The sequence below is a fragment of the Aotus nancymaae genome, unplaced genomic scaffold (assembly GCF_030222135.1).
Source record: "Aotus nancymaae isolate 86718 unplaced genomic scaffold, 86718_ANA_hifiasm-v0.15.2.pri h1tg000003l, whole genome shotgun sequence".
Lineage (NCBI taxonomy): Eukaryota > Metazoa > Chordata > Mammalia > Primates > Aotidae > Aotus > Aotus nancymaae.
In genome coordinates, this window is record NW_026988414.1 from 63,110,955 (window position 1) to 63,138,341 (window position 27,387).

Consider the following 27,387-nt stretch of genomic DNA (forward strand, 5'->3'; position numbering starts at 1 on the left):
CAGACTGTTAGTAAAAGATATAGACCCTCTGTCCAGCCCAGCGGGAGAGCCAGAGTCTACACTTTTCCTTAATAGTCCATCAATTTTATTCCACAATAACTGTACCTGTTGTTCACTGAACTTTCTTGAGAGCTTTAATCTTTGGTGGCATCTTACATCCTTTTACCATTCACATTCAAAATCTCTCTGGGTCCTTAACTATTCCTCTGGTTGCCTCTCTACCAGAAGTTCTGCATAGAAGGAGATTTTTTTTTTAATAGTCTCTGAGATATATTTATACTTAAGCTTGGGAATCACTGGAGTTTATCTTAAAACCTGGAAACTCAGGCTAGCATGATGGCAAGGGGCAGAATACAAATGAGACCTGGAGGAACTCCTGGTGTGGAGGGATAAATGCGTGAGTTAATAAGTACGAGACAGTGAATTTGGGTAGCTGTTGCTACGGTAGCTCTGAGTAGGAAGGATGAAATGAGTTTGAGAGATTTGGAAAAGATTTTCAAAGAAGGTGACTTTGGCTTCGTGGCTTCCTAGAGGCACAGAATACCCAACAGACATGATTTGTCTGGGAAGTGGTGAGAATTTCAATGTAGGCAGAGGGAAAAGTTCCTATGAGAGAGATGATCCCTAAGAGGCTGAGAAAAATGAGACCTGACTGAAAAGGACTTTGCTAGCCAGGTTTAGGAGACTGAGTTTACCCCTCAGCTTCAGAGGGAGAGAGGTGGAGAACACATGCTGTTGCCTGACAACACAGTGCAGGCATCAAAATGGAGCTTCTTCATTAGAAATTGTAACATAACCTCAGTAAGATTCACGATCAACTGTGGATTCATGGATTATACTGGAGCTTGTAGGAAGCATCCAAGGAGAATGCCAGATCTGATGATTTAAATGTTTTGCTCACTGGTGTTTATGCTTTTTTTAAATTTTAATTTTAATTTTTATTTATTTATTTATTTATTTATTTATTTATTTTATTGCATTTTAGGTTTTGGGGTAATGCTTTTGAATAAATACAGAATTGGTGGCCTATGAAAATTTATCAGTGGTCATGAGGGAGTATTGATTAAATCAGTGCCAGACTCAATTGGAAGTAAAAGTGTTTCATGATCTTCAAACAAATGGCCATGTTCTAATTTGGATAATTGCCATGCATCTCGCTAAAATTCCTTCAATGCTTAGATAGAACATACCTTTCTAATCCTGGCTAGAAGAGCTGGCAATGTCAGTTGTCCATGTGGGGCATGATTGTGGGATTTAAATGGACTTTAATTTCTTAATTGCTGGGATCTGGAACGGTTTCAATGTGGGCAGCAAGAAGTGAACATTGGATGAGATGGAGATTCAAATTTAGGGATTTAAAATTTTTAATTACTGAAAATGGTGCAGGTCTTTGGGATGGAGGAAAGCATTCTCTTTTCCCTGTAAGGAACATGTGCTTTTGTGCCATTAATATGGAATTGCTTTTGCTCTTCTTCTGTAAAGCATCCTCAAACAATTTTCTGGTTAATTGAAACTCCTTACAAAGTAATCAATATGGGTTGAACCTTATGCTTGTGTGGAAAAACATGGAGTTATAAGAAAAATATATCAGCTTCTAAACAGATAGCTTGACCGTCTTCTGCTTGTTCCCCATGTGCTCTCCAAGCTGGCACTGCTGGCTTCCATGCTTCTCTCTCAGTGAAACCTTTCAGCCTGCACTTGTGAAATTGCTGAATCTTTCTAAAATCTCCTGCTCCCTTTTTTTGTGACTTGGCCGACTTTACTCTTTCCTAAATGCCAATTTTAAATCAGATCTTCCTCTGGATACTCACGGATCTCAGGCACAAATGCTACGATTCTTTATCCCTCTTTGCTGTTGAAAAACTCGCTGCATCCCCTCATCATAGCCAGTCCCATCTGAGCTCCGTGTTAGTATATTGGCCTCTTATGTAGACTGTGACAGCATTGTGACTGTGTTCTAATTCATTAGTGCCTGGTTTGTGTTAGGTTCTCAGCAAGCGCTGAATAAGGTAAAGGGAGAGATGTCTGGACAGTCTTGACTTTGGGGCATCTGACTTTTTAACTGAATGTTTCTATCGCCTTTTGTCTTGCAGAAGATCAGATTCCCAGGGGCTTCCCTACCATTGACATGGGCCCACAGTTGAAGGTGGTTGAACGTACGCGCACGGCCACCATGCTTTGTGCAGCCAGTGGCAATCCGGATCCAGAAATCACTTGGTTTAAAGATTTCTTACCTGTGGACACAAGCAACAACAATGGTCGTATTAAGCAGTTACGATCAGGTAGGGTCTTGTGACTGTTTCTACTAACTCCTAGATAACTTCTTTTTAAATTTTTCTCTCTCTTTATTTTTATTTTTAATTTTATTTATTTTTAATTTCTAGGTACTGATTTTTCTCCCTCTTCTCTTTCTCTGTTACTTAATGGATGGTCCATGTTTGTGATGTCATAGCCTGTTTCAGAGTCTGTCTTTCTCCTTTTTCTGTGTGTTTTGCAGCTTCTGTTTAATCCACATTGCTCACTGCTGTGACTGTATTTTTGATAATTTTTTAATTTACTGCTTTTTTGCAGTATTTGATGGATCCATTTTCTCCTCTTTCTTTCTTCTTTCTCTGCTTTCTTTTGAAACAAATTTATTTCAACATTGGACTTCATTCAGAACTTGCAAGGAGTTCCAATGGTTGTATCCATTAAAAAACAAAATGTTCATATTAAACACTAAATGATTCAGTTTTATTAAAGTACGTTTTCTGCTGTCTTTTCTACCTTTGAACTCATCAAAGTACCAAAGTTTAGTAAGTCTGGGCACATCTGCTTTCTTGTCACTAATACATAAAACATAGAAACGTTATCTCATGAGTAACCAGATGTATTTTTTAAAAAGTCTTAAATACCAGCGAAAGGAGGGGATTTTTATCAATACTCTGATAATATCATTGTGAGTGGACATTTTCTACACCTTAGCCACAGTAGTGTGCGCCCACACTCAAGGTTTTTGAACCCTCCAGTGACTGGATCTACAGAAGTCTGCTTTTGGTGTAGACTCCAGCTTTTGCTGTTTTCTCTCTCTCTTTGCCCTTTTCTCCTTTTCCCACTCCCATCCCAAGTTTATGCCTTTGCTCTCTTAGATTAAAAGTAGAGATAATTCTAAATTATCTTAAGTTTTAGAGCCTGTCCCTAGGTAATGTCACAGGGACATATACTAATAAGCTGTTTACTTTGACATTGGTAGTAATATTGATATAGAATTCTAAGTTGTTTAACTGCCTGTCTTCCCAGAATTCTCAGCTTTTGACCTGTCCTGTGATGTTAAAGCGTCTTGTTAACTGCCTCTTTTGCTTGTTGTCAGCAGAATTGTGTAGATTAACATTCTGTTATTGTAAATAAAGAATTAATTATTCACATGTAACATAGATGATTTAGTATATAAAGCTTTAACTCTGAAAAATTTGTACCAAATTATAAGGAATATAATAATATTTTTATGCTGTCTTTCTTCTCTCCGTATTTAAATCTCCAGAATCTATTGGTAAGTGCTTAGTTCTGAAGCGCACTTCAACCCCACTAATTTCCATATCCAGAATATTATTATTAATAATAAAATGCATGGCATGCATTTTACTAACTGTCAGTGTAGACACCAGATCTCTGTAGTGGCGCCCACACACACCTCCACAGAACTGTTATCGTAAGAACACTGTGTAGAAAAATTAAATAGTACACAAATTATAGCACACCAACGTAGCATAGCAAGTAGTATAAGATATCCAATCAACAGTGTTTGTTTCCAGATAGTCTTTAGAGTTTCCTATCACAGTATATATATATATGCATATCTATATATATACTTAAATAGATTAGCCAGTGTTTTCCTAAACTATGTCTTTAAAAATATTGTATAGTTCCTTTTAAGAGATATGAGGCATATAAGATATATTTCTAACTCTATATGACCCCAGATCTGAGAACTCAATTGCTTCTCTGAGAAAGGCAATGCTGCCTATTGCGGTCTTTACCCTCTGCGGTATAATGCAACTTGCTTTTTATGATCTAATAATACTATCTAATATATTCCTGTTTTACCAGTATAGTAATTCAAGTTTCTTTTAAGACCTTATTTAATTCTGTAAATCTAATTTAATTCTTCTCCCCAGCCCTAGCCTCCTTCTTCTCGTACTAATGCTTCTTCTTTCTAATCTTATTTGCATTCATATTATCCACCCAGGTGGTACACCAATAAGAGGTAAGAGTGCTGAACTAACGTTCACAGAATGATCTTACTCATTCCTTCTGTCCTTTCATCCCTCTCATCTTCGTCCTGTTTTCAGCATTGTTCCAATAATGTCCATCAACTTTGTATTTTTATTTTCCTCTTTGTACTGTTTGGTTATGATCAGTGACTCTCATATTGTGAACTTTCCTTTCCTTTTTCTTTTTCTCTTTGTTTTGTTCATTTCTTTCTTTATGAAAACGATTATTTAAGTTGTGATATGCTTCAAAGAAAGCATATCCAGGTCTTTAGACCACAGACCAGTCACAGCGTACCATCTGTCCCTCTTTTTTTCCTTTTCTTCTTCTTCCTTTTTCCTTTTTCTTTTTTTTTCTTCTTTTTCCTTTTTTTTTTGTCCAACCGGAGAAAAAAAAAAGATCATTTTTTTTCTTCCTTAGCTGTTCTTGTTCTGGACCTAAGCCAAGGTGGTCTGGAGAACAGTGGCAGACATGCAGAAGACACCCTGGAACATCTGCTTTTTGTCTTTATCTTTCAAAAGGTTTTTGCTTTTGTTCTTCAATTCTTTTTTCTCTTAATGTCTTAAAAGTCAAAGAATGACTCCCCTTTCCACCTGATCCCACTCGTCTACAATCTGACAGCAATGCTTTTTTCCCCACTTCTTTTTTTCTTGGATTACTCGTCTCCGGATTTTTGGATCTTCTGTCCTTCAGGCTATGGAAACAAAGGTGCTCAGTATTCTTGGTGGTATGTGGTATTGCTGGTTTTTCATACTTTGACTCAGTGTGCATTTCTTTTGTAATTCTTGTTTTGTATTTTTCTTGGGGTTTTGTGACACCACACTGCTAATCCCACTGGTGGATTTTGATGGGTGTCTTAGGGGATCCATCTCAGGGTCCTCAAGCAGTGGTTGGTTGGCTCTTCCTTGTGGCACGGGCCGTGCCTTTTAACTTTTTAAAAAATCTTCTAATTCAACTGCTCTTTGTTTTTCAGCAAACGTAATCAATGATTGTAAGTCGTGGAAAACTGTCTTTCTTTTCTTAAAAATCTGCATGTCTTAAGGGAGTTTTGTTTCTTTAAGTGATATTTTGATAATTTGTAATGACTAATTTTAATTTTTTTGCTTTGTGCAGCCTTTTTGTGCTTGCTGCGTATTTTTGGCTTTCTTCAGCAGAAGACTTTCTTGAAAACCCAGCCTGGTTTTTTTTGAGCGTACCTATCTTTTGCGCCACTTTTGATACCAAATGAAACAAAACAAAACAAAAAAATTAATCTTTTGTTTTATTTAAAAGCCATACTTCCTTGAAGCAGTCTCACCCATCTTCATTTTATTAGTCTAGGAAATAAGAGTGTTAATTATGACTAGAAGTCTTGCTTGGGAAAAGAGATATTTTTTCTAATGCTAGCATTGATGATGTAAAAAAAAAATAATCTCTATATGTTTTTCTCATCGCATCATTTTCTGTCTGTGCAACTTAGCAAGAGATTGAATCGACGTTGAGCGGACCTTCGCTTTGCAGGGCTTTTCATATTGTTAAGAGGTTTAGCTTTCTGAACTGAGAAAGCTTTCTCTGATCATCTCTTTGGCAATATATTTTATATCCATACAGGAGCCCTTCAGATTGAGCAGAGTGAAGAGTCTGACCAAGGAAAATATGAGTGTGTTGCCACCAACAGCGCGGGCACTCGCTATTCCGCTCCTGCCAATTTATATGTCAGAGGTAGGAATGACATAACCTTGGCATTGCTTTTTCATTCAGGCTCAGGGGGAGTTGAGATGCCGCAGGGTCTATGGTGTTATATCAGTAGTTAACAAGCCGATTTGGTAATAGTGACAGTAGCTGAAACATTTTAGTAAATAGAGAAGTAAAAATTTTCAAATATGTTGTTTAACCCCAAAAGACCACTCTTGAGTATAATCTATCCCGAGGCTTGAAGTTTGTAAGTATATTTGCATTTTTACATCTTGGTTTCTGTTTTTACTGCATCGATTGAACTGAGCTTTGCATTTGTTTGAGGTTTTCTTCTTTTTCTTTCTCTTTTTTTCTGTTGTTTCTCTTCTGTTTCCTTATTAAACCCCTGAAATAATTGCTTGGTGTGCTACTAATCAGTTTTCTGTGCAATTCCAAGCATAAAGGTGTTTATGTCTTCATGACCCCTGCTGCTGAAACTAAGGATAGAGCTGCTAACCCTATAAACAGGTGCCAAATGCAAATAGCACAGTTGTATTTTGTTCTTTGCGTACTTTCTTAATTATAAATACATAGTATAATATATACATGTGTATTCATGTATGTGCACATAGGTACACCTTTTTGTTTGAATTATTAAGACTTACCGAGACGTTTAGTTTTGTGATTGTCATGGAAAACTGTATTTTAAAGAGTAATGTGAGTTGTCCCTGAGACAAGAATGAATTATGAGGATACATTCAGATGTTCTCATGAAGTAACAGAAATGATTAAATTTTGAGCTTATGAATGGCTGTGCCTTTCCATTCAACTAGAAGTACTTCCTCTTCTCCAGAGTTCTCAGCCAGTTCCTGTAGGTTTTTTTTTGTTTGTTTGTTTGTTTTTTTTTTTCGGTCCAATGGAAATGTTCTTATTCCTGGTCTACATATCTGTGAATAACCACAAAAGGCATGGGTGGGGGTGGGATTAAAGAAAAGACTGAGAGGGCTTTAAGTTACAATAGGATGGGTTCCCTTAAGAAAATACCTAGCTTGATTTTGAAATTTTTTTTAGAGGTAATTTTGTTTCCCTGGGGATGTTTTTCTCTCCTTTCTTTCTGTGGAGTCTGGGGTGGGGAAATATGAAGAAAGCCGTTTCTTCTCTAAATTCTTTGAAAGTCCCTTGATCCTTTTTCCACAATAGTGACCTCCTTTGCTGCATGAGGCATGTGTACCTTCTTCCATGGAAAATTTCAAAATGATGCTAGCTATTGTTTCTAATACCATGTTAGTTCGTGAGATATTGCTAACTTTTCCAGCTGAGGTAGGAAGGATGAACTAGAGCAAATAAGATGTTCAAGTAGCAGTTGAAAGCCTTGATATGGCCTTTTTACTCTCTCTGTGTTTCCCTTGTTTTTCTCCTTTCCTCATTTCATTGTGTTCTGCATCAAACCCCCTACATCCCTCAGAGCTGCGAGAAGGTTGGTGTGTTTTTTACTTTTTACCCACCTTACAAAACTATTAATTAAACCAATAACAAAGAATACAAATGAAATGAATGTAGCTGCATTGTGTTCTTCTTTTGGTTAATGGTATGTTTTAGCAGAGAATGCCCTGGCCATGGCTTCTGGTGCTTGCTGGTGGTATCTAACTGTGGTGCATGATGGGAGAGAATGTACCTGGGTGCATGGGAACTGGTAACACTTAACTCTCTAAGGTTCAGTGAACTTGGTCAGTGTTCCTGCTTTCCTTCCTGCTTCACTCTTCCCATCTCCCACCCCACCTTTAATTTCTGTCTTAGAAGGATGCCTGCTGCCCATAGAATGACTTTTTATAGTTGTTCCCCTAATCCCAAGCATGAAGACTAAACTCTCCTCCCTTTTTCTTGATATGTTCTTTGATACCTCAGAGTCTACACTGGCTCCTGCTTGCTTTGTGTAACCTCTGTGAATTGGCTGCAGGAGGCATGCCTAGCTTTCTCTTCTTCTCCTATGACTGTCATTCACCCATGAGGCCATTGCAGTGAGCCATCTCAAATCAGCAGAGGTTTATCTCGACCTTAAGTGCGGCCAAAAAGTTTTCAGACAGAATTACTTATCTTTTTCTTGGGGTTATGAGGTTGTTTATCAGTTTATTTATAATTTTAAAGTCACTTTATTAAATGTATTTAAGGTATGCTACTAAAGATTACCCTGTAGAACTCAAATTCTTATTGTATGACGTTTTGCCAGTAAAAGCCCAAGATGAAGCCAATTTATCTCTCACCTTCTCTTTGTATCACGTCCAAAACACATTTACTTAAACACACATAAACCTGCAGATTATCTGAAGCAGGAACACTGAACTGTAATTGCTTGGTAATTTTTCTGAGTTATGTTGCTTTAATATGGTCTCTTCTCTTAATGTCATGTCCCACTGTATGTTTTGGATCCAGTGTCCCTCCATTTGAATGTGGGCATAAAAAGCCTTTTAAAAGATTTGTTGTCATTTATGTTGTTTTACGTTATATATGAATTGAATGGAATCCTGTATGTGAAATACCCAGCTCCCTTCCTGAATCCCTACCTTTAACAACTTGAGCTTAATCTAATATCTTTCAACCCTATCATCCCCTAAGTCCCTGTGTTTCAATCATTATGCTTTATCTCCCTCTTTTGTGTTTAGTTCCATTGTCCCGTTATTTCTTCTGCTGTCATTGCTTTCTTGGATTCTAGCCATACTCTCGATATCCTTAGCACGGGCCTTGAGATTCCATCTTGTGCATGCCTTGCATGACCCAATCCAGTATCTCTACTGGTGTTAGCCTGCTGCTTCTTCTGTGACTGTAAATCAATATGTATATACATTTCTGTGTTTGTTCCAGTGTTAGTGTGAGGTCTTGAGGCTGCATCCACTGTGAATCTGAAAACAAAGTGCACTTGCAGTGTACTCTAGGTGATGTTTTCCAGGGCTGGGATGTGACAGTGTGGTCCCATACCTACCTTCACATCAACTGGAAGTGCACAGCACTGAAGTCGGTTGTGATACTCAACTTAAACATGCTGATGACCTTCCAGCCCCCTTTTCTGCATATACATGCATGCATAGAATCATTGTTATATGCATGTATGTATATGTTTTTGTGTTTATCTTATGCATGATGTTTGTGTATTGTTAGTTTGTAGATAGTTTTTGTGGGGCCCTTGTAGGTCTGAATCAATTTTTGTATGAGTGTGTCTAAGATATCAATGACTAAACTAAATAAATAATTCTGTGTATACACACACCATACTTGTATGGTCTGTATTATCCACAGTTTTTCTTTATGTTTTGTTTTTGGACAATCCACAATATGTTTCAATTGTTGAATCGTGTCTGTACGGTGCATGTCATGTGTTTAATAATCCACTTTTTCTTGCCTTGTATATGTTATCATTTTCCCTTGTGTTTTGTTCCAGTTCGCCGTGTCCCACCAAGATTCTCTATCCCACCCACTAATCATGAAATCATGCCAGGTGGAAGCGTTAATATCACCTGTGTGGCCGTGGGGTCACCAATGCCTTATGTAAAGTGGATGTTGGGGGCAGAAGATCTGACACCTGAAGATGATATGCCAATAGGAAGAAATGTGCTAGAACTGAATGATGTAAGACAGTCAGCAAATTACACCTGTGTTGCTATGTCGACACTAGGTGTCATTGAAGCAATAGCACAGATCACTGTCAAAGGTATGCTCAATGAATCATGCTTTGAGGATCTGGGTACACTCAAGCCAAGTGACTAATGCCTCTAGAAAGCCCATCCTTGAAAATCTAAAATAAGTCATTATTCAGTGTTTTAAATGCATGCATAACCTAACCATATCTGTGGTGATATATAAGATATGCAAGTCCAAATAGGCAGATATTTTCTTTAAAGTATCTGGCAGCCTATGTAGAGATAATCATCAAAATATTAAAAGACAGTCCATGGAGGCCCAGACACTAACCAGACAGAACTGGGAATTTTAGACATGGTTGACTGTTAGGATAGGACGGATGTGTACAGTCTACATACTACCTCAGAACCTTGATGAGAATCCCAAGAAAAATCAATATGAGCATTAATACATGCTTTAAATTTCTAAATACAAACTAAAAAGAAGAAAAAAAGTTGAAATCAACATAGTCTAATAATAGATGCTTTAAGTTTTTGGTAGGCCCTACTATTAAAAATCAAAATGTAAGTAGTATTACATTCTGTTTTAGTTTTATCTTTCACCTTGCGTAGATGAGTGCTCAAGAAACATTCTTTTAAGAAACATACTAAATGTAACCAAAGTACTATATTCCATGTTATTTTTGAACCAAAGAGAAAAAGAATACGAGCATGTGAGGATACCAGTTTTTGCTTTTTTTTTTTTTACCCAGTGTTTATAGAATGCTAGAAAGTGTTTGCAAATTGAGTCAGACATAGGGCAACTTAAATTTTCTGCAAATGACTAGAACTATTGCAAAATGAACACAAATTATCTTCCTTTTCTAGGCAACGTTCTAGGCATTCAAAATTCAGCAGTAAGTCAGAAGTACAAGTTTGCTACTCTTGAAAAGCTGCCATTCTACACGGTGATCTTAGAAAATGCAATACATATGTTATAATTGGTACTGTATCTCTAACCCAAGCGTATATATCACATATATGCCAAAAAACTAATAGCGTGACATGAGAGCAAAGATACTCATTGTCAATATTTATAATCATGTGAAATAATGTTGTATTATGTAACCTCAATATAATAAGCACACATGTATTTATCCATACATTACAGACATAAAACCTGTACTGTAAATGTGACTTAGTGAAACTAATAATGTCAGCTAAATATCAGTGAGCACAACTTTAATTAGCAGTATTTGTATTTGCTTTGAAAGTTCAGGAAGACATGTAGGGGAAATCTGAATCACCCACCTCCTTGAAAAATGCCAGGCCAGAATATTTAAACAAATTTCATTTTATTATATTTTCAGTAAATTCCCTTGGCAAAATATTATCTTTCTGTAGTTCTTTGAGTAGTGTGTAAATATTGAATCTCCTTTTTTCATAATTACCATTGCAGCTTTAAATATTTGAAGGTTTGCTGAAGACCTTAAAGAATTCAAAAGCAGGGACCACTTAAAACTAATATTTTGTTCACCTTCTCATCTTTGTTTTCCTGACTCTTGCCACTTCCCTATCATTTCCACCTCAAATATAAACAAATAAAACATAAAGGTGAATCTTGAAGGCAAAATAAAATAAAACAAAAGAACAGGTTGAAGAGAGTGAGGAGAATATGTGCCAACTCATTTATTCATTTAACTATTTAACAATTCTCATTAAAAACCTACCGAGTGCCAGTCAGCGTTCTAGGCATTCATAATTCTACAGTAAGTCAGAAATACAAGTTTGCTGCTCTTGAAAAGCTGCCATTCTAGGGGGTGTTATATTTCTTGCCTTTATATTGATAGGGAAACAGGGACACTAATGGGCTCATTATATGAATGTTACGCTTTGGGTTTTCTCTAAAGAGTCAACTATTAAAATTCCCCTTCCTACCCTTGTATCACTGCCATTCAGAATGGTTGTTTAGAGTAAGGCACTTGAATAGGAGGTCACCAAGGAATACGGTTTATATTTTTAATTAGTATTATTTTTAGTTGTATTCTTGTGCTAAAAGGAAACAATTAGATCTCTAAAAAGATGGATTTTATTGCAAATATTTGTCATGTAACTACATCAGATATTTCTGATATGGAATACATATTAATATGACAATATAGGCCGGGCGTGGTGACTCACGCCTGTAATCCCAGCACTTTGGGAGGTCGAGGCTGGTGGGTTACGAGGTCAGGAGATGGAGACTATCCTGGCCAACATGGTGAAACCCCTTCTCTACGAAAAATTAGCCTGGCATGGTGGCACGTGCCTGTAGTCCCAGCTACTCGGGAGGCTGAGGCAGGGGAATCGCTTGAACCCGGGAGGCGGTGGTTGCAGTGAGCCAAGTTTGCTCCACTGCACTCCAGCCTGGTGACAGAGTGACACTCTGTCTCAAAAAAAAAAAAAAAAAAAAAAGATATAATACTTTAAAAAGTGATTGTGAATGTGCCTTTAGTTCCTTCAGCGTTTTTAAATATTAAGAATAAAACACTGATTTGAAATTTCTATTCTTTTTTACCTTAAAATTTTTCATTAGATTATTTATAAGAAAATTTTTAGTAATGGTACTATGTCTTACAACAACATAGATGCCATTCTTTCATAGCAATTTAATTTCATTCCAACGTACTCCACGTTTTGTTCTTTTCATTGTGTATTGGTATGTCAGTTACAGCATTTATTTATTGGGGCAAGGGGCTAATTGGCCAAGCTTTTAGTGTAAGAATAGTAATAACTGCAACTAATAGTAAGGTTTTTTGTGGGTTCCAGTTACATTCTAATATTCTTAGTGGATTGGCTCAGTAATCTTCACAGCAAACCCATGAAATACAGTTACATACAGCTGTACAATACAACTTAAATACTACTGTTTTTCCCATTTTCACATGAGGAAACTAAAACAAAGAGAGGTTAAGGAATGCATGCAGGATCACTTAGTTAATAAGTAGAGGATTTGGATACAAGCCTAAAAATATGCTATCAAGCCCTTCTGGCAAAAGCAGAATTTGTATCACTTATGTATGTTTTACTGTACTTCTTGGCTACTCAGAAAATTATTCTTTGCTGTAATTTTATTTAATTAAATCTCCAGTAGATACATAATCCTGTCATTGTCATAGTAGAGTTTTTAGATACTTGAAACATTATAGGGATGATGGGTAGTCATTGTCTTTTATCTTCCCCCACCCAAGCCTTACCCAAACCTCCAGGAACTCCTGTAGTGACCGAGAGCACAGCTACAAGCATCACACTGACGTGGGACTCTGGGAACCCTGAGCCTGTGTCTTATTACATCATTCAGCATAAACCTAAAAACTCTGAGGAACCTTACAAAGAAATTGATGGGGTGGCGACCACGCGCTACAGTGTCGCTGGACTAAGTCCCTACTCAGATTATGAATTCAGGGTTGTTGCTGTCAATAACATTGGGCGGGGGCCTCCCAGCGAACCTGTGCTGACACAAACCTCAGAGCAAGCGCCATCCAGTGCCCCGAGGGATGTCCAGGCACGAATGTTGAGTTCGACCACCATTTTGGTACAGTGGAAGGAACCTGAAGAGCCAAATGGACAGATCCAAGGATATAGAGTTTATTATACAATGGATCCCACTCAGCATGTCAACAACTGGATGAAACACAACGTAGCTGACAGCCAAATCACTACTATTGGCAACTTAGTGCCCCAGAAAACATATTCTGTCAAAGTCCTGGCTTTTACCTCAATTGGAGATGGCCCACTTTCAAGTGACATACAAGTCATCACTCAGACAGGAGGTAAGTTTGGTTCAGGTTGGGAAGTAGGGGAGGAGGGAAGGGCTGGTGCAAAAAGGTGAGAAGGACCAAAACAAAGAAAGAACAAAGACGGTATAAATTTTAATTGTTGAGATTTAAGGCTTCAAAGCAAGAGATGATAGATATCTGAAAAGGAACAAGCATGGACATCTGAAAAAGTAAATAATCATTTTAAGCAAAGCAGTGCCTTTAGCACTCCTTCTTTTAATTTGTATGGGAATGACTTGAAGACTTCTCTGCATGAGATTGAAAAATGTCTCCCCCATGCAATGTTTTGAGAATAGAAAAACTACACTTCTTTATAATAGCTAGCATGGTACAGTTGTCTCAAAAAAAATATTTAATTTGTGTAAGATTGGATGGTTCAAGACAAAGCTGAAAAATAAAACTGTTCCAGGGCCTTGGGTACTTAAATGGCCTATATTTGCCAGAAGCTACTGGCTTAAAAATAAATACTCTCCGAATGGCTTTAATTTCTGTTTTTCTTTGTATGGCCTCAGAGGATGAAGAAAGACAGTTACCAGTGTCTCAGATCAAACTCTGGTACCTGATTTGCTAACTTTACTAAGAGCTACAAGAGATAGCACACTATTTTATCAAGGAAAACTTGGCCCTCCCATTGGTTTTATATTCCTAAAAGGATATCAAACCTCTTTGGTCTTTGATTCAAGGTAATCAGTTTTGCTTCGGGCTAATATAAAATAACAGGTCTCTTCTAAAGTTTATTCTTGAGCGAGGTGCATTGGCTCATGCCTGTAATCACAGCACTTTTGGGAGGCCGAGGTGGGCAAATCACTTGAAGTCAGGAGTTCAAGACCAGCCTGGCCAACATGGCAAAACCTCCTCTCTACTAAAAATACAAAAATTATCTGGGCATAGTAGAAGGCGCCTGTAATCCCTGCTACTCAGGTGGCTGAGGTAGCTGAATCACTTGAACCAGGGAGGTGGAGTTTGCAATTATCTGAGATTGTGCCACTGCACACCAGCCTGGGAAATAGACTGACAAGACACCATCTCAAAAAAAAAAAAAGATTATTCTTGAGCATCTGAGAGCTATTCCTTTGACTCCTCATTGTGTTGGCATCTTTCAAACCTGCATTAATCTACTAATGTTTTGGCAACATACTGTTGGCTTATTCTGAAATCTACATAATAACCATATTATTTGAGACAGTATAGTCTGTAGACATGACTCATTGCTAATCCTGGCAATAAATTAATAAATTTTCTCAGATGCCAGAACTAGATGATAGATAGATACATCTATCTATCATCTATCTTACTGAAACCTGTGAATCACTGACTTGTTTTCATGTCATGGTTTTTATACGGAGTGTGTTTAACTATTTGTCCTTGCTTCTAGGAATCTCAGAGCACATTTATATTAATAGTTTGCCTGGCTTTATTTTCATGCCATTATTTGATTCTCATTGGCTTGTACATGGATTTACTCTTTTCTCTACTACACTGTATGAAAGCTAGCTATAAAAATATGTCTCACCACAGTTGTATTAAAAACTATCCATGTATCTTCTCTATGTCCATTTGCAGTACTTCTATATTCGTTTGCTATATTAATGTGAAGGAAATTACTGTAGTCTATTCTTACCAGAAAAGCTTCTCACTGGAAAATGTAGAAATCTATAAATCTTGTTCTGCTTTTTCTTAACTAAAAGTGGTCAACTACGATGAGATTGCTTTTTATTATACTGTTTTAGCAGCTACCTAACTACTAACAAATTTTAAGGAATTAGATATATTCCACTTTGAGCTTTTTAAGTTTTTCAGCTGTGGTATCTTTTCAATCCCTGGTCTTGGAGTAACATAACCAGGGTTTGAATCCCAAGGTATCCTTTATTAGCTGTCACCATGAATGAGTTATTTTACCTCTCTCTGAACTTTAGTTTTCTAGTCTTTAATACTAACCACCTTTACAGAGTGTAGTGGTTTGTTTTCTAGTGCTCCTGGAAAAAAGAACCACATACTAGGTGGTTTAAACAACAGGAATCTGTTGTCTCACAGTTCTTGGGCCTGGGAGTCTGAGATCAAGACGTTGGCAGGATTGATTCCTTTTGAAGGCTGTGAGGGAAATGTAATTCATGCAGCTGCCCTGACTTCTGTTAGTTTGCTGGAAATCTTTGTTGTACCATGGCATTTAGAAGCATCATGTGATCACTACCTTCATCTATACATTATGTTCTTTCTGTAAGCATGCCTGTGCCCAAATTTCCCTTTTTATTAGTACACTAGTAATGATGGACTTTGGGCCACTCTTTTTTTTTTTCTTTTGTATTTTAGTGAGGTGGGGGTTTCACCATGTTGTCCAGGCTGGTCTTGAACTCTTGACCTGAGGTGATCCTCCCAAAGCGCTGGGAATCCAGACGTGAGCCACTGTGCCTGGCCCAGGGCCACTCTTATGATGTCATCTTAACTAATTCCATCTGCAAAGGTTATATTGAAGTAAGATTATGCTCTGAGGTACTGTGGATGAGGATGTCAACATGTGGATTTTTGTGAGATGCAGTAAAATTTATAACAGGGTATAGATTAGATAATGGAGAGAATCATTTTATAACTTAATAAGTAAAATATAATCATCATAATGGTGGCTAACATATGCAGGACACCCTATGCTATAAATTTACATGGATTTATTCTCACAAAACATTTGCCAATGAGTAAATTGAAGATCAAAGAGGATAAAAAGTAATTCAGAAACCTGCCTTGGGTCTTAAGGTTACTAAGTGGAAAAGCAGAATTTAAATCCAGGGATCCTGGATAATTTTAACTACTGTATTAGTCCATTTTCAGACGGCTATAAAAAAAAATCCAAGACTGGGTAGTTTACAAGGAAGAGGGTTAATTGACTTAGAGTTTCACATGGCTGGGGAGGCCTCAGGAAACTTACAGTCATAGCAGAAGGGGAAGGGGAAGCAAGGACCTTCTTCACATGGTGGCAGGAGAGAGAAGAGCGAAGGGGGAAGAGCCCCTTATAAAACCATCAGATCTTGTTAGAACTCACTCACTAACACCAGAACAGCATAGGAGAAACCACCCCCATTATTCAGTCCTCTCCCACCAGGGCCCTCCTTTGACACGTGGGGATTACAGTTTGTGATGAGATTTGAGTGGGGACACAGAGCCAAATCATATCAACTACCATTACCTTTTAAGTTAATAATTTGTTAATGTAATAGTTTTTGTGTGTTTTATGCCCACCTAGGTATTCAATAAATGAAAAGAGGCAGGAGAGAAAAACACAGTTGTTTCATTTATTCATATATTTATCTAAGAATTATACATAACTTCTGAATTATTGAGGTAGCTATTAGATTATTCCAGTGCAGAAGTATATGAAAACATTTAAAAAAGAAAAAAAAAAACTAAGTTTATCTAAAAGAAGTGGAAGGAAGAACTTGTTTATGAAAGATCATTACACTCAAGCACTAAATTTGGCTGAAATTTGACTAACTTTAAATTAATTAGGCTAAATTTGGCTCTAAATTTAATAAGCACCGATTTAAACATAGAAATCTACAGTATTTCGTATCTTTATTTTCTGATGACAGGAAGATTAAGAAACAAATTTTTTTCTAAACCTAATTCAACCAAAATGTGTATCTTTGACAATTGTGAGAATCCTTGTATTTAGAACGCTAAATGAAAAACACCAATGCCTTCAGTCACAATTTATTGAAAAATGTAGAAGTAATGTTTAAAAAGATACACCATATCTTGAGTTTTTTACATTACCAGTGGACAGAATATGACATTGAATCATAACTCAGTGAAGGTAGTATTATCAGAGGGCAATTGAGTTACTATGAACTTGGGACTCTACTTTCAAAAGCTTTGATTTAATTTAATGACAGAACTCAGAAAATTTAGATGAATGGGCCGTGGATACATTAGAATCCCACTCTGTTTGACTGACTTTTTCACATGAAGATATTTCGAAGATTCTTCCATAATAGTAGTACTTTTAAAATACCCATTGATTGAGAAGATATGTTGTGATGTAATGACTTTGCCTGCCAAGATCAATAGGGTAAAACAAACCCTCCAAAATAGCACAGTGATTTGATCTGCTCTATAGGCTTAATTAAAAAGACCCGAGAGTATTGGTGGACACCTTCCAAAAACAGTGATGTTAGTTCTGATGTAATTAATGCTGAGCTCCTCCTTTTTCTGGTTACTGAGCAAGGAATTCTTAGGATGATTGCTAGAATAATAACCTCATGAATACAAAATTTAAGGATATGATTGTTTTCACTGCAGTTTTCTTTTCTAACCCTATACAAATTTACTGATCAACAATACATAGAAATTTAAGTACATTTTAATTAAATACACAGTACATTTAATTAAATACACATTTTAAAAAATACACAGAAATGTACATTTTGATGTCTTCTGTGTCTAAAAGGTGTTCATTTAATTTTATTATCTTTCTGTGACATTCACATTCCTATTTCTATTTGAAATCAGATTCTAAAAGAACAGTATTTAGGATCAAAATGAGTTTAAGAGAGAAGTCTTACTTTTGATTTTATCTAATATGAGTCACACAGATGTAAGATGGATGTAAGTCAAGGATTGATGTAAATTTGTATATTTCTGGTAATACAGAAAATCAGAATATGATCTGTCTGTTTTACAGTCGATTAAGAGAGTATTTCTCCTTAATTGTGAATATTAGTACAGTTGACTGTGTTGAGTAATCTTTAAATGGTTTTAAATATGAAAAAACTTTTCGTTGAGATGATTATTTTCTGAAATATGGGTCAGTCTTCCCAGTTCTCCATAGTTCTAACTTCTGGCATTACAAAGTCACTCGCAACTAGTTTACCTTGAAAATATGGAGACTATATGGCCATTGACAAGGGAAGTATCTGTATTAAGCTAGAAAACTATTTCCTTATTAGAAAACACATTTAGGAAGGAAAAAGGATGTCCTATAGTTTTCTTATAAAGATAGTTATACCAAGAGCATAGGGTAACTATATTTTATAGAAGAAGTACAAATAAAACTCTGATTAAAAAGTAACAAATTAAATCTCAAATCTAATGCATTAAAATAAATGTTGCTTAATGTTCATGCTAAGTAGAGGCATTATAAATCTTAAATCCTAATATGTGTCTTTTTTCTGAACTTTCTTTACAAAGCATGTCTGACCTCTGATTACATTTATTCATTTAATAGATTCTTGAAAATCATCTGACTTATATAGATATATCTTTAACAGTATATGCCTTCAAAAGATAAAGAATTGTATATATTAGTCAAATAAATACTAATGAGTAGTATCAAACATTTTAGAGATGTTATTGCTATTACAAATTCTGGGCATTGCAAAAGTATTAAAATAAAAGCTATGACCATTAGAGACAAAGTCTGTTAGGTTTCCAGAACTTTATAAATCATTTCATTAGTGTATGTCAACAGGTTTATACAAGCAAACTAGAAAAAGACTGCTTTCTAATAACCAAAATTATGAGTCCAATTTAAATGCTTTTTCTGAATAGTTTTCACAGTGAATAAAGGAGCACTGGATATAAATACAACTATAATAAAATTTAACTTACTCTCCTTTGTATTTAATGACAGTTGAGAGTAAGATTTGTGCCGATGCTTATGCATTAAGTACTTATTTTGTCAATGATACATTTGTGGCACTTACAGATCAGACTCTTTGTTTTGAATTTTGTTTTGTTTTACTACCATTATAATTCTGGCTGTCACTTTTATTGTTATTACTATCATTTTTCAATATGCTAGATACACACATTTTAAAATACATACCTTATTAAAATATTAGATATTTTAGCAACCATGAGTTTTCTAGTATCTTTGGTCATATTTCATATTATACTATAGCAAGATGAAACTGTTGTTTACAGTGCGATCTGTGTCAACCTTTCTTTAGGAATAATCTCTAAATTTTATTCCAATATTAATCTCTTCTAATATATCAGCATTTCAGATAATGTGAAGGTTTCTCCTTTGTTACTTTTTTTTATCCTTTTTCTTTAAGTTGCTTTCACATATATATATAGAGAGAGAGTATAATTATAGTAATATTCAAGTACTTAACATGTGTCAGTGGGATTATAATCTTATTTTAGGGATTTGATAGCTCATATATCTATTTCCTTGTGGACATTAAATAAGTAATCAAGAGGAAGGACTTACCTTTACAGTATATAATGACTTTTTAAATATATTAAATTAAAATTTTTACTTATTTTATTTCTGCTTTCCATGTTCTATTCTAAATTTCATTTATGATCAATATCATATCTCTCCTTTGAATATGGAGTAACTGTGCTTAAAGGTCTGCATTTGTTGTTTTTGTTTGCCCATGATTTTCCCAGAATCTCAAATTTTCTTATAAAATTTATGTTCAGTTAATGTGAAAGAAATGTTACAACACAGAAGAGCTCTTGAATAAAATAAAAATAAAATACTTATTTTTAATAAAATAAGATATACATAGACAAGGGACTGGTAAGTGAAGGTAAAAAATATGCCAGTGAGAAAGTGTGATGTGTAATGATTGCGAGAGCATCAAATATCTAGGTAGGAAGGTGAGGCACAGTGGCTCACACCTGTACTCCCTGCAGTTTGGGTGGCCAATGTGGAAGGATTCCTTGAGCCCAGGAATTCGAGACCACTCTGGGAAACATATTGAGACCTTGTCTTTACAAAAAAAATTTAAAAATTAGCCGGATATTATGGCACAGACCTGTAGTCCCAGCTACTCGGGGAGTGGTGGCGGTGGGGGTGGGTGTTGAGGCAGAAGGAGCATTTGAGAGCCGGAGGTCAAAGCTGTAGATAACCATGTAGTGAACCATGATTGTGCCATTGCAGTCCAGCCTGGGTGATAGAGCAAGACCTTGTCTCAAAATAAACAAATAAATAAATAAATAAATAAAATCTAAGTAAATGTTTACATTTATGCATTTGTATGTATAAATACATATAAACATATATATAGAGAAAACATTAATATAATAAATATAAAATAGAACCTCTGTAGCCAGAAGATTTGGTATAAAAATTCAATTGACAATCAATGAAAGTACTCCTATGTCTCAAGTGTTACAGAGAAAACAAGTATGACAGTCTGATTTCCCTAAAGTGTTTTCTTATATGCATATATTATACCCATTAGGACTAATAATAGGAGTTAAGAAATACATCCATTCATTTTATACTTTTTTATTTCTATTCCTTTGCATCTTCAGCTTCGTGGTGGTGAATTCAAATCTGATCAAATGCCCTGAGGAAGTGGTATTTTAGGGACATCCTCAATTTTTGAGGAAGTCTGAGTAGTGCACCCTTAAGCTGTTGATGAGTCTGGAGCATGAGATCCTGAAAGGTTATTTTATGGTCCTGGCCCATATGCTGAATCTAACCTGTAGAAACATTTTGCCCCATACAGTGTTTTTAAAATTCAATTAACTTTTAGTAATTAAGAATGGAAAGATTTTACCTGGAAGGTTCATGATCAACTTCTGTGAAGAAAATCTGAAGCTGAGACAAGAGTGGGCCCACATTTCACAAAGCAGCAATCTGCTGTCAGCGAGCATGGCCTGCGGCCCTTCTTCACGTAGGGTGGGCACTCTGCACCGGACTCCAGGCCCCATATGGTCTTCTCACTCATCTAAATTTTCTGACACCTCTAAGCACTTTTGTTTGCACCACATGTTTATTTTATACATTATTTACTATTTAATTTTTTTAGAGACAAGATCTCATCCTGTTGTCCAGGGTGGAGTACAGTGGCTCAATCACTGCTCGCTGTAGCCTCACCCTCCTGAGCTCAAGTGATCTTCTCACCTCAGCCTCCCAGGCAGCTGAAACTAGAGGCATGTTCTGCCATGCCCAGCTAATTTTTTTTTTTTTAAGTTTTACTATTTTGTACAGACAGGGTTTTGCTGTGTGTCCTAGACTGGTATCGAACCCATGGCTTCAAGCCTTCCTCCCAGCTTGACCTTCCAAAGCACTGGCATTACAAATGTGAGTCACCATGCCTAAGCCTGCATCACAAGTTTAAAATTTAATAAATGAAGTTACCCTCTGAACCGTTTCAAAAGAAGGATAAGGAAGGAATGGGAGAGAACCCCCTATACGTTAGATGAAGACACTTTGCATCTAGTTGTCTAGCCAACACTTAGCGTTATGCAAGAATTAAAAGGACAGTGTACCCTCTGAGATGTGGATGTGACTACTTAAGTCATTAGTTAGAAGGAAGGGGTTCTTAATAGAAAAAAACCGAATTAGAAGATCAGATGAAGCTTGTGTCACTAAACAAGAATGAAGTATTGAGACCAACCGGGAATTTGCTCGAGACAAATTAAAAGCAAAAAGTAAACTGTTTAAGAAAGAAGAAGTTAATTAGTTTTCCAAGATGTTTTCAATCAATGTCAATTTATTATTAGCATTAGGCAGGGAGGAAATGCATAACAAGCAATTATTATCCGGAGAGCAGCCGTTCAATGCTGTCTGTGTTTCTAATTCTTGGCCGTACTGTACTCTGGTTTGGTGTGACTCAGGAGTTAACACAGACTTTCTTGTTTCCCAGGAAATGGGGAGAAAGAAAGAAGCAAGTAAAACTAGGAAAAAGTAAATGACTGTGTACATAGGCGTATGTGTGCATTTTTAGGCTGAGAAACCTTTTTATCATGAGAATATTAGAATTCTGTCATCATTTTCCCATCTATCTCATCACTCTTGTTTGCATTGTTGCTTCTGCCAGTGCTTTCCGTATTTCCCTTTTGGAAACAATGCATTTCCCATTTGCTTTGCAATTTGCCTGTTTGTGTTTTATTCCTCTCTGTCTGTCCCTCCTCCTCTTGCTTCTAGATCTTTTATCTTCTTTTGCCTCTGACTTTCAATCTGAATGATTGTGTTAGGTCACCCACTGGGCAGGTACTGGGGGAAAAAATGTGATACTCTGTTCAGAAAGTAAATTCCCAGAGGCATCAAATCAACGAGAATCTCGAGGCCTGTGATTTTTAAAAAGAGAGAGAGAAAAGATGATGAAGGCAACTAGAAATATGAAGCACTGATTATTTGTGACCTTAAGCGTCGGTCCAAACATGTGTTCCTACACACACACACACACACACACACACACACACACAGAAGCTGACTTACTAGAGGAATAAAATTATTAGGGATTCTACCAATCATTCTTGCAGACTGCTTTAACAAAGGGCATTTTCTAAAGCTATGCTACAGGTACGTAACTATAAAAGAAAAGGAAAGCAATACATTTTCTCCAAAGGCTTCTTTTCAACTACAAATTATACTGTATTATATGTGTTTTAAAATGTTTTTGCTGAAGTTGCCACTTTAGATGTTGTAAAGCACACTTTAGATGTTTTTTTTTTACTCCTCTGCTGTAAAGTATTGTTGTTCTCTTTTTTTCTTTAAATGTAAATGCAATTCTCATTTAAACTTGAGGGAACATGTACATATGTTCAGCCACAGCACATTGAGACATGCCATAATATCAAGAGTAATGATCAAAATGTTTAACAACTGGAAAGCATGGGCACTCACCAATCAGAGCAGACAGTGGCCAAGAACAACGTACGAATATATGTGCCGTTGACACCCTGACTCAGCCTTGTATATAATGGATAGAGGGGAACTGATAGGCTTAGGTGTTGACTAGGAAGTTTAAGTTATGAAAACTTACTCTAGTACATTTGAGTAAGGTGTTTTAAACCTAATAGACTTCCAATTCTTTATTATAGCTGATGAACAGCCCTTTCAAATTATCTATTAAATAGATTACATGGGTAATATGAGAATTATAGATGATCTCTATAAGTTACCATATTTCTAATCATAAGTGTATTCTATAAACTTCTTGATTTTTGTAGTAGTTTAGCTTCGTGGCCCTAGGGACAATATTTCGTTTGTATTAGGTGAAGTGCGTTAAATAATTGAACATAGTTTAGAGATTAGAAGTAATTATTTCTAAGTGGTAGAGTTGTGTTGTTTTTCCTTTTTTACACCTCTCAAAGTGTGGGCTGGTAAGCAAAAATGCTGAGTGATTCTGGTTGCCTGTAGGTTTTGTTAATGAAGTAAAGGTAGGATTTTATAAATGTAATTGGAAATAATTTTTAATGTTACATGTAGTGCTAGAGAGTAAGTTCCCACTCAGTTGTAAATAACAGTACTTTCAGGTATTTAGCACTTATTATGCTTTTGGCAATATTTCAGGTACTTTATATATATTATATTATTTATCACAACCATTTCATGAAGTAAAGAATTTTATCCTTAAACTGGAATTCAGAGGCTCATGTACTTTACACTTGTTAGTTCTACTGTATCTTGTGTAGGTGTTCTGTTACTCCAGAGCAGGATTTATAACATCGTTCTTGCCCTGTATACAAAGAGGTTCACTTGGACAATGTAAAGGAGCTTGGTTTTTCACTAAGCTGATACATGTGTACAGGTTTCGAAAGGTTTAAACAGATACACTAATGGAAGAACTTTGCGAATACTCACAGTAATTATGAGTTCAATCCTTTGCCTCCCTGTTTTTAGTACCAGGGCAGCCACTAAACTTCAAAGCAGAACCTGAATCTGAAACAAGTATTTTGTTGTCTTGGACACCTCCACGTTCAGATACCATTGCCAACTATGAACTGGTCTATAAAGATGGGGAGCACGGAGAGGAGGTAAGACTGTAGTGCTTCTCACCCTGGGAATTATTTATTACATTGGGCCACCTCTTTTATTGTATTTACCACATTCTTGGTCAGATAGCTATTGAGGACCGTGATGGAAAAGATTTACTAATTAAAAGAGGAACTTGACCCTCCCCCCACCCACAAAACAAACAGACAAACAAACAAAAGAAAAAAAAACAAGAGTTGTTATTTGGAGATTTTGGGGAGAAACAAAACAAAATAACTCTTGATCCTGTTGGAATATGCTTCTAACAGGTTTCCAAATTCCATAGACGTATCAGGTTATGGAAGTATAATTACTCACTGAGACTTGGGGACTTTCTTTCTCTTCTGCATGAAAGCCTTTAAGTCACTGTGGGAACAGGTGACTAAATTAGCTCTATATGTTAATGAAAGTCCTTGGCTAGATGAATTTTTCCACACCGGTTTCAAGAGTTTCTCATAGCAAATGTTTATTTGTTTGCTAAAAAGTGTTTGGTATGAAGGTGAGTGTATATAACGTTTGAGTATGCTGTGCAAATAAAATTACAGATTGTAGAAGGTATGGCGGTTGTTGATAGTCACTGAGAATCAATATAATTAACTCATTAATAGGCACTGTTCTAAGGTTTCACCTTCAAAAATGCATCTGATTTTTACGGTAGTACTGCAGCTAGACTTTCTTATTAATCTCTTTGACATCTAATAAAATGGGGGCATGGAAAAAAAAATAAATAATTTGCTCAAAGTCTCATACTAGTGAATGGCAGAGCTGGGATCTGAGTTTAGGCAGTTGAGTTCCAGAGTCTGTTGTTAACCGCTAGGGTCTGCTGCCTCTTGAGTGCAGTTTGAATACATTGTAGAAGTTGATATTGAGATACATCTAACATTTGCAGAATGGGAATACATAATAGTAATAAATGTTTCTTTTATTATTTTGAAATCCAATGGGGAACATTAAGGCAAAAAGAGTTAATGGCACTATATTTGAGAACTCCACTCACACAAGTCATTTTGTTATGCCTTGTAGCATTTTTTATCTGAAAAAAGATCTTCGGCCGGGCGCGGTGGCTCAAGCCTGTAATCCCAGCACTTTGGGAGGCCGAGGCGGGTGGATCACGAGGTCGAGAGATCGAGACCATCCTGGTCAACATTGTGAAACCCCATCTCTATTAATACAAAAAAATTAGCTGGGCACAGTGGCGCGTGCCTGTAATCCCAGCTACTCAGGAGGCTGAGGCAGGAGAATTGCCTGAACCCAGGAGGCGGAGGTTGCGGTGAGCCGAGATCGCGCCATTGCACTCCAGCCTGGGTAACAAGAGCGAGACTCCGTCTCAAAAAAAAAAAAAAAAAAAAAAAAAAAGATCTTCACAAAGTGAAACAGTCCCTGAATTCTAATAAGGAATATCTAAAAAAAAAAAAAACCTCATCTACTAAATTAACTATTATCAATTAACTTGCAGTACATAATTTTGAATGTTATAATAAATTAATATGTTCTTGTAAACTCTATTTTATTACATCTGTTTGAATTGAGCAGAATCTCAAAAGAATAGGTTTTAAATTCAGTGCTTTTACATTTAGCTAACAAAGCCAATATAAATCAAGCACTCAAAAGTTATATAGTGAATGCAGATGTGACTTAAAGTATTCGTGGTACAACTTGAGCTATTGATGTTTTTTGTAAGGCATAAATCAGCATTAAATTATTTTAGACGTCATCAGCAAACTAAAATACATGCATGCATACATACATACATACATACATACATACAAAGAGTAAAGGAGAATCATGGTCTTTTGAGAATACTATGGATGCTTGAATGTTGGCACAGCTACTATGCTCTATAATTGCTTATTTGGGGAATTTCTTTATTTCTTATTTGGTGGATCTATTAAGTTCTGAAAACCTTTGTATTTGTAAGCCAGAACATCCTAGGGATGGTGTCTCTAGTTTTATATTTGAATTCTTCTTAACTGATTTGTTTGTGTGAATAGCAAACGCCATTTGATAAAAAGCCTTAAGATTACACACACCATTACTAGATTATGTACTTACTCGCATTATAAGATTTGCTATAGGCTGATATTCAAGATTGATTGCCCATAGACACTTACATTTTTGCTAAATGGCATTAAGCATGGGAGGTGAGAGTTACAGCATTTGATTAACGAAATCTTATTTCAAAAGTCCATGCAAGTTTGCCAGTGTATTTTTTTTCTGGCTGCGGGGTCTATATTCACAAAGAAAGAAAGGAAGTTTTTCAGTTATTTTGATCACCCTAGGGTAATAATGTGGTTTCAGATAAATTATTCAACTTTCTTTAGTGACTAGTGTGATTTTTATCCCATCAAAACTTGGGAATTTCAAATCTCTTTTATAGCAACCTCTTGTAAATTGTATACTGGTTACCATTGGTACTTCTGGTCATATTTTCTTTGCCTCCAATTGAGATTTCAGAAGGTCATGGGAGATGAGTAGACATCTTAAAATTGCACATGTTGAGCATATTCCACTCCCAGGGGCAGGTGTCAGCTTCTATTGCGGTCTGTGTCACAGCAACATACACACATTTAAGGGCAGAACATAATCATGGGTGTTGGCCTCTCAGTGTTTCTCTTATCTGATGTATTTGGTGAACTGTGTCAAAATTTTAAAGATCTCTGAGTTCCCTTACTTCAGTTACCTTTGTAGAAACTTGCCTTTTAAACTGAGATTTTCTTTGTATAATTTTCTCAGTATAACCCTGGATGCTCACTATTGACTCTTCAGGTGATTTTTTAATGAGATAATAATCCTGATGATAGAAATCTGATGTTCCAGACAGTGTGATTAAAAAGTATTTTCATGAATCTTACTGAAGATGACCACATTCTCTTATTGCTTCCAGCAACGAATTACCATTGAGCCAGGGACATCATATAGGCTGCAAGGACTGAAACCAAACAGCTTATACTACTTCCGTCTGGCTGCACGCTCTCCCCAAGGCCTGGGTGCTTCTACTGCGGAAATATCAGCTAGAACCATGCAGTCAAGTAGGTGTCTCTCTTTGCTTACTTTCTGCCTTTTTATTTCCACTGGGAGATGTTGCTAGTTTTCACCTTTACCAACAAACAAATCTGCTGATAGGCTTAATAGTAGTCTTTAGGTTAGTATGCATCACACTTTACAGATGAAAGTACAACCATGACTTATTTTGGTTTCGCATTTGATCCAAATAACGGACCCCACTTTCCTACTTCCTACATTGAAAGACTTTTAAAGAAGTTAGTTGACCTCCATGGGTGAAAAGTAGATGAAAGGAGTTAGATCAGGCCCTGTGTAATGAATGATAAGGCTTTAAAGCAAA

General features: G+C 36.3%; 1 protein-coding gene across 32 annotated transcripts in view; it reads left to right on the top strand.

Annotated features, from left to right (window-relative positions):
• PTPRD (protein tyrosine phosphatase receptor type D) overlaps window positions 1-27,387 on the top strand; it is a 1,411,192-nt gene that overhangs the window by 1,194,814 nt on the left and 188,991 nt on the right. For 21 of the 32 annotated variants that reach the window (XM_064381700.1, XM_064381675.1, XM_064381734.1 and 18 more), the window contains 7 exons: window positions 2,094-2,282; window positions 4,226-4,243; window positions 5,839-5,949; window positions 9,335-9,604; window positions 12,743-13,324; window positions 23,913-24,046; window positions 26,929-27,073. In XM_064381700.1, coding sequence (XP_064237770.1) covers window positions 2,094-2,282; window positions 4,226-4,243; window positions 5,839-5,949; window positions 9,335-9,604; window positions 12,743-13,324; window positions 23,913-24,046; window positions 26,929-27,073 — 1,449 coding nt within the window. The remainder of the gene's footprint in view (window positions 1-2,093; window positions 2,283-4,225; window positions 4,244-5,838; window positions 5,950-9,334; window positions 9,605-12,742; window positions 13,325-23,912; window positions 24,047-26,928; window positions 27,074-27,387) is intronic. The other 11 variants (XM_012453543.3, XM_064381715.1, XM_064381800.1 and 8 more) reach the window with 1 other exon arrangement.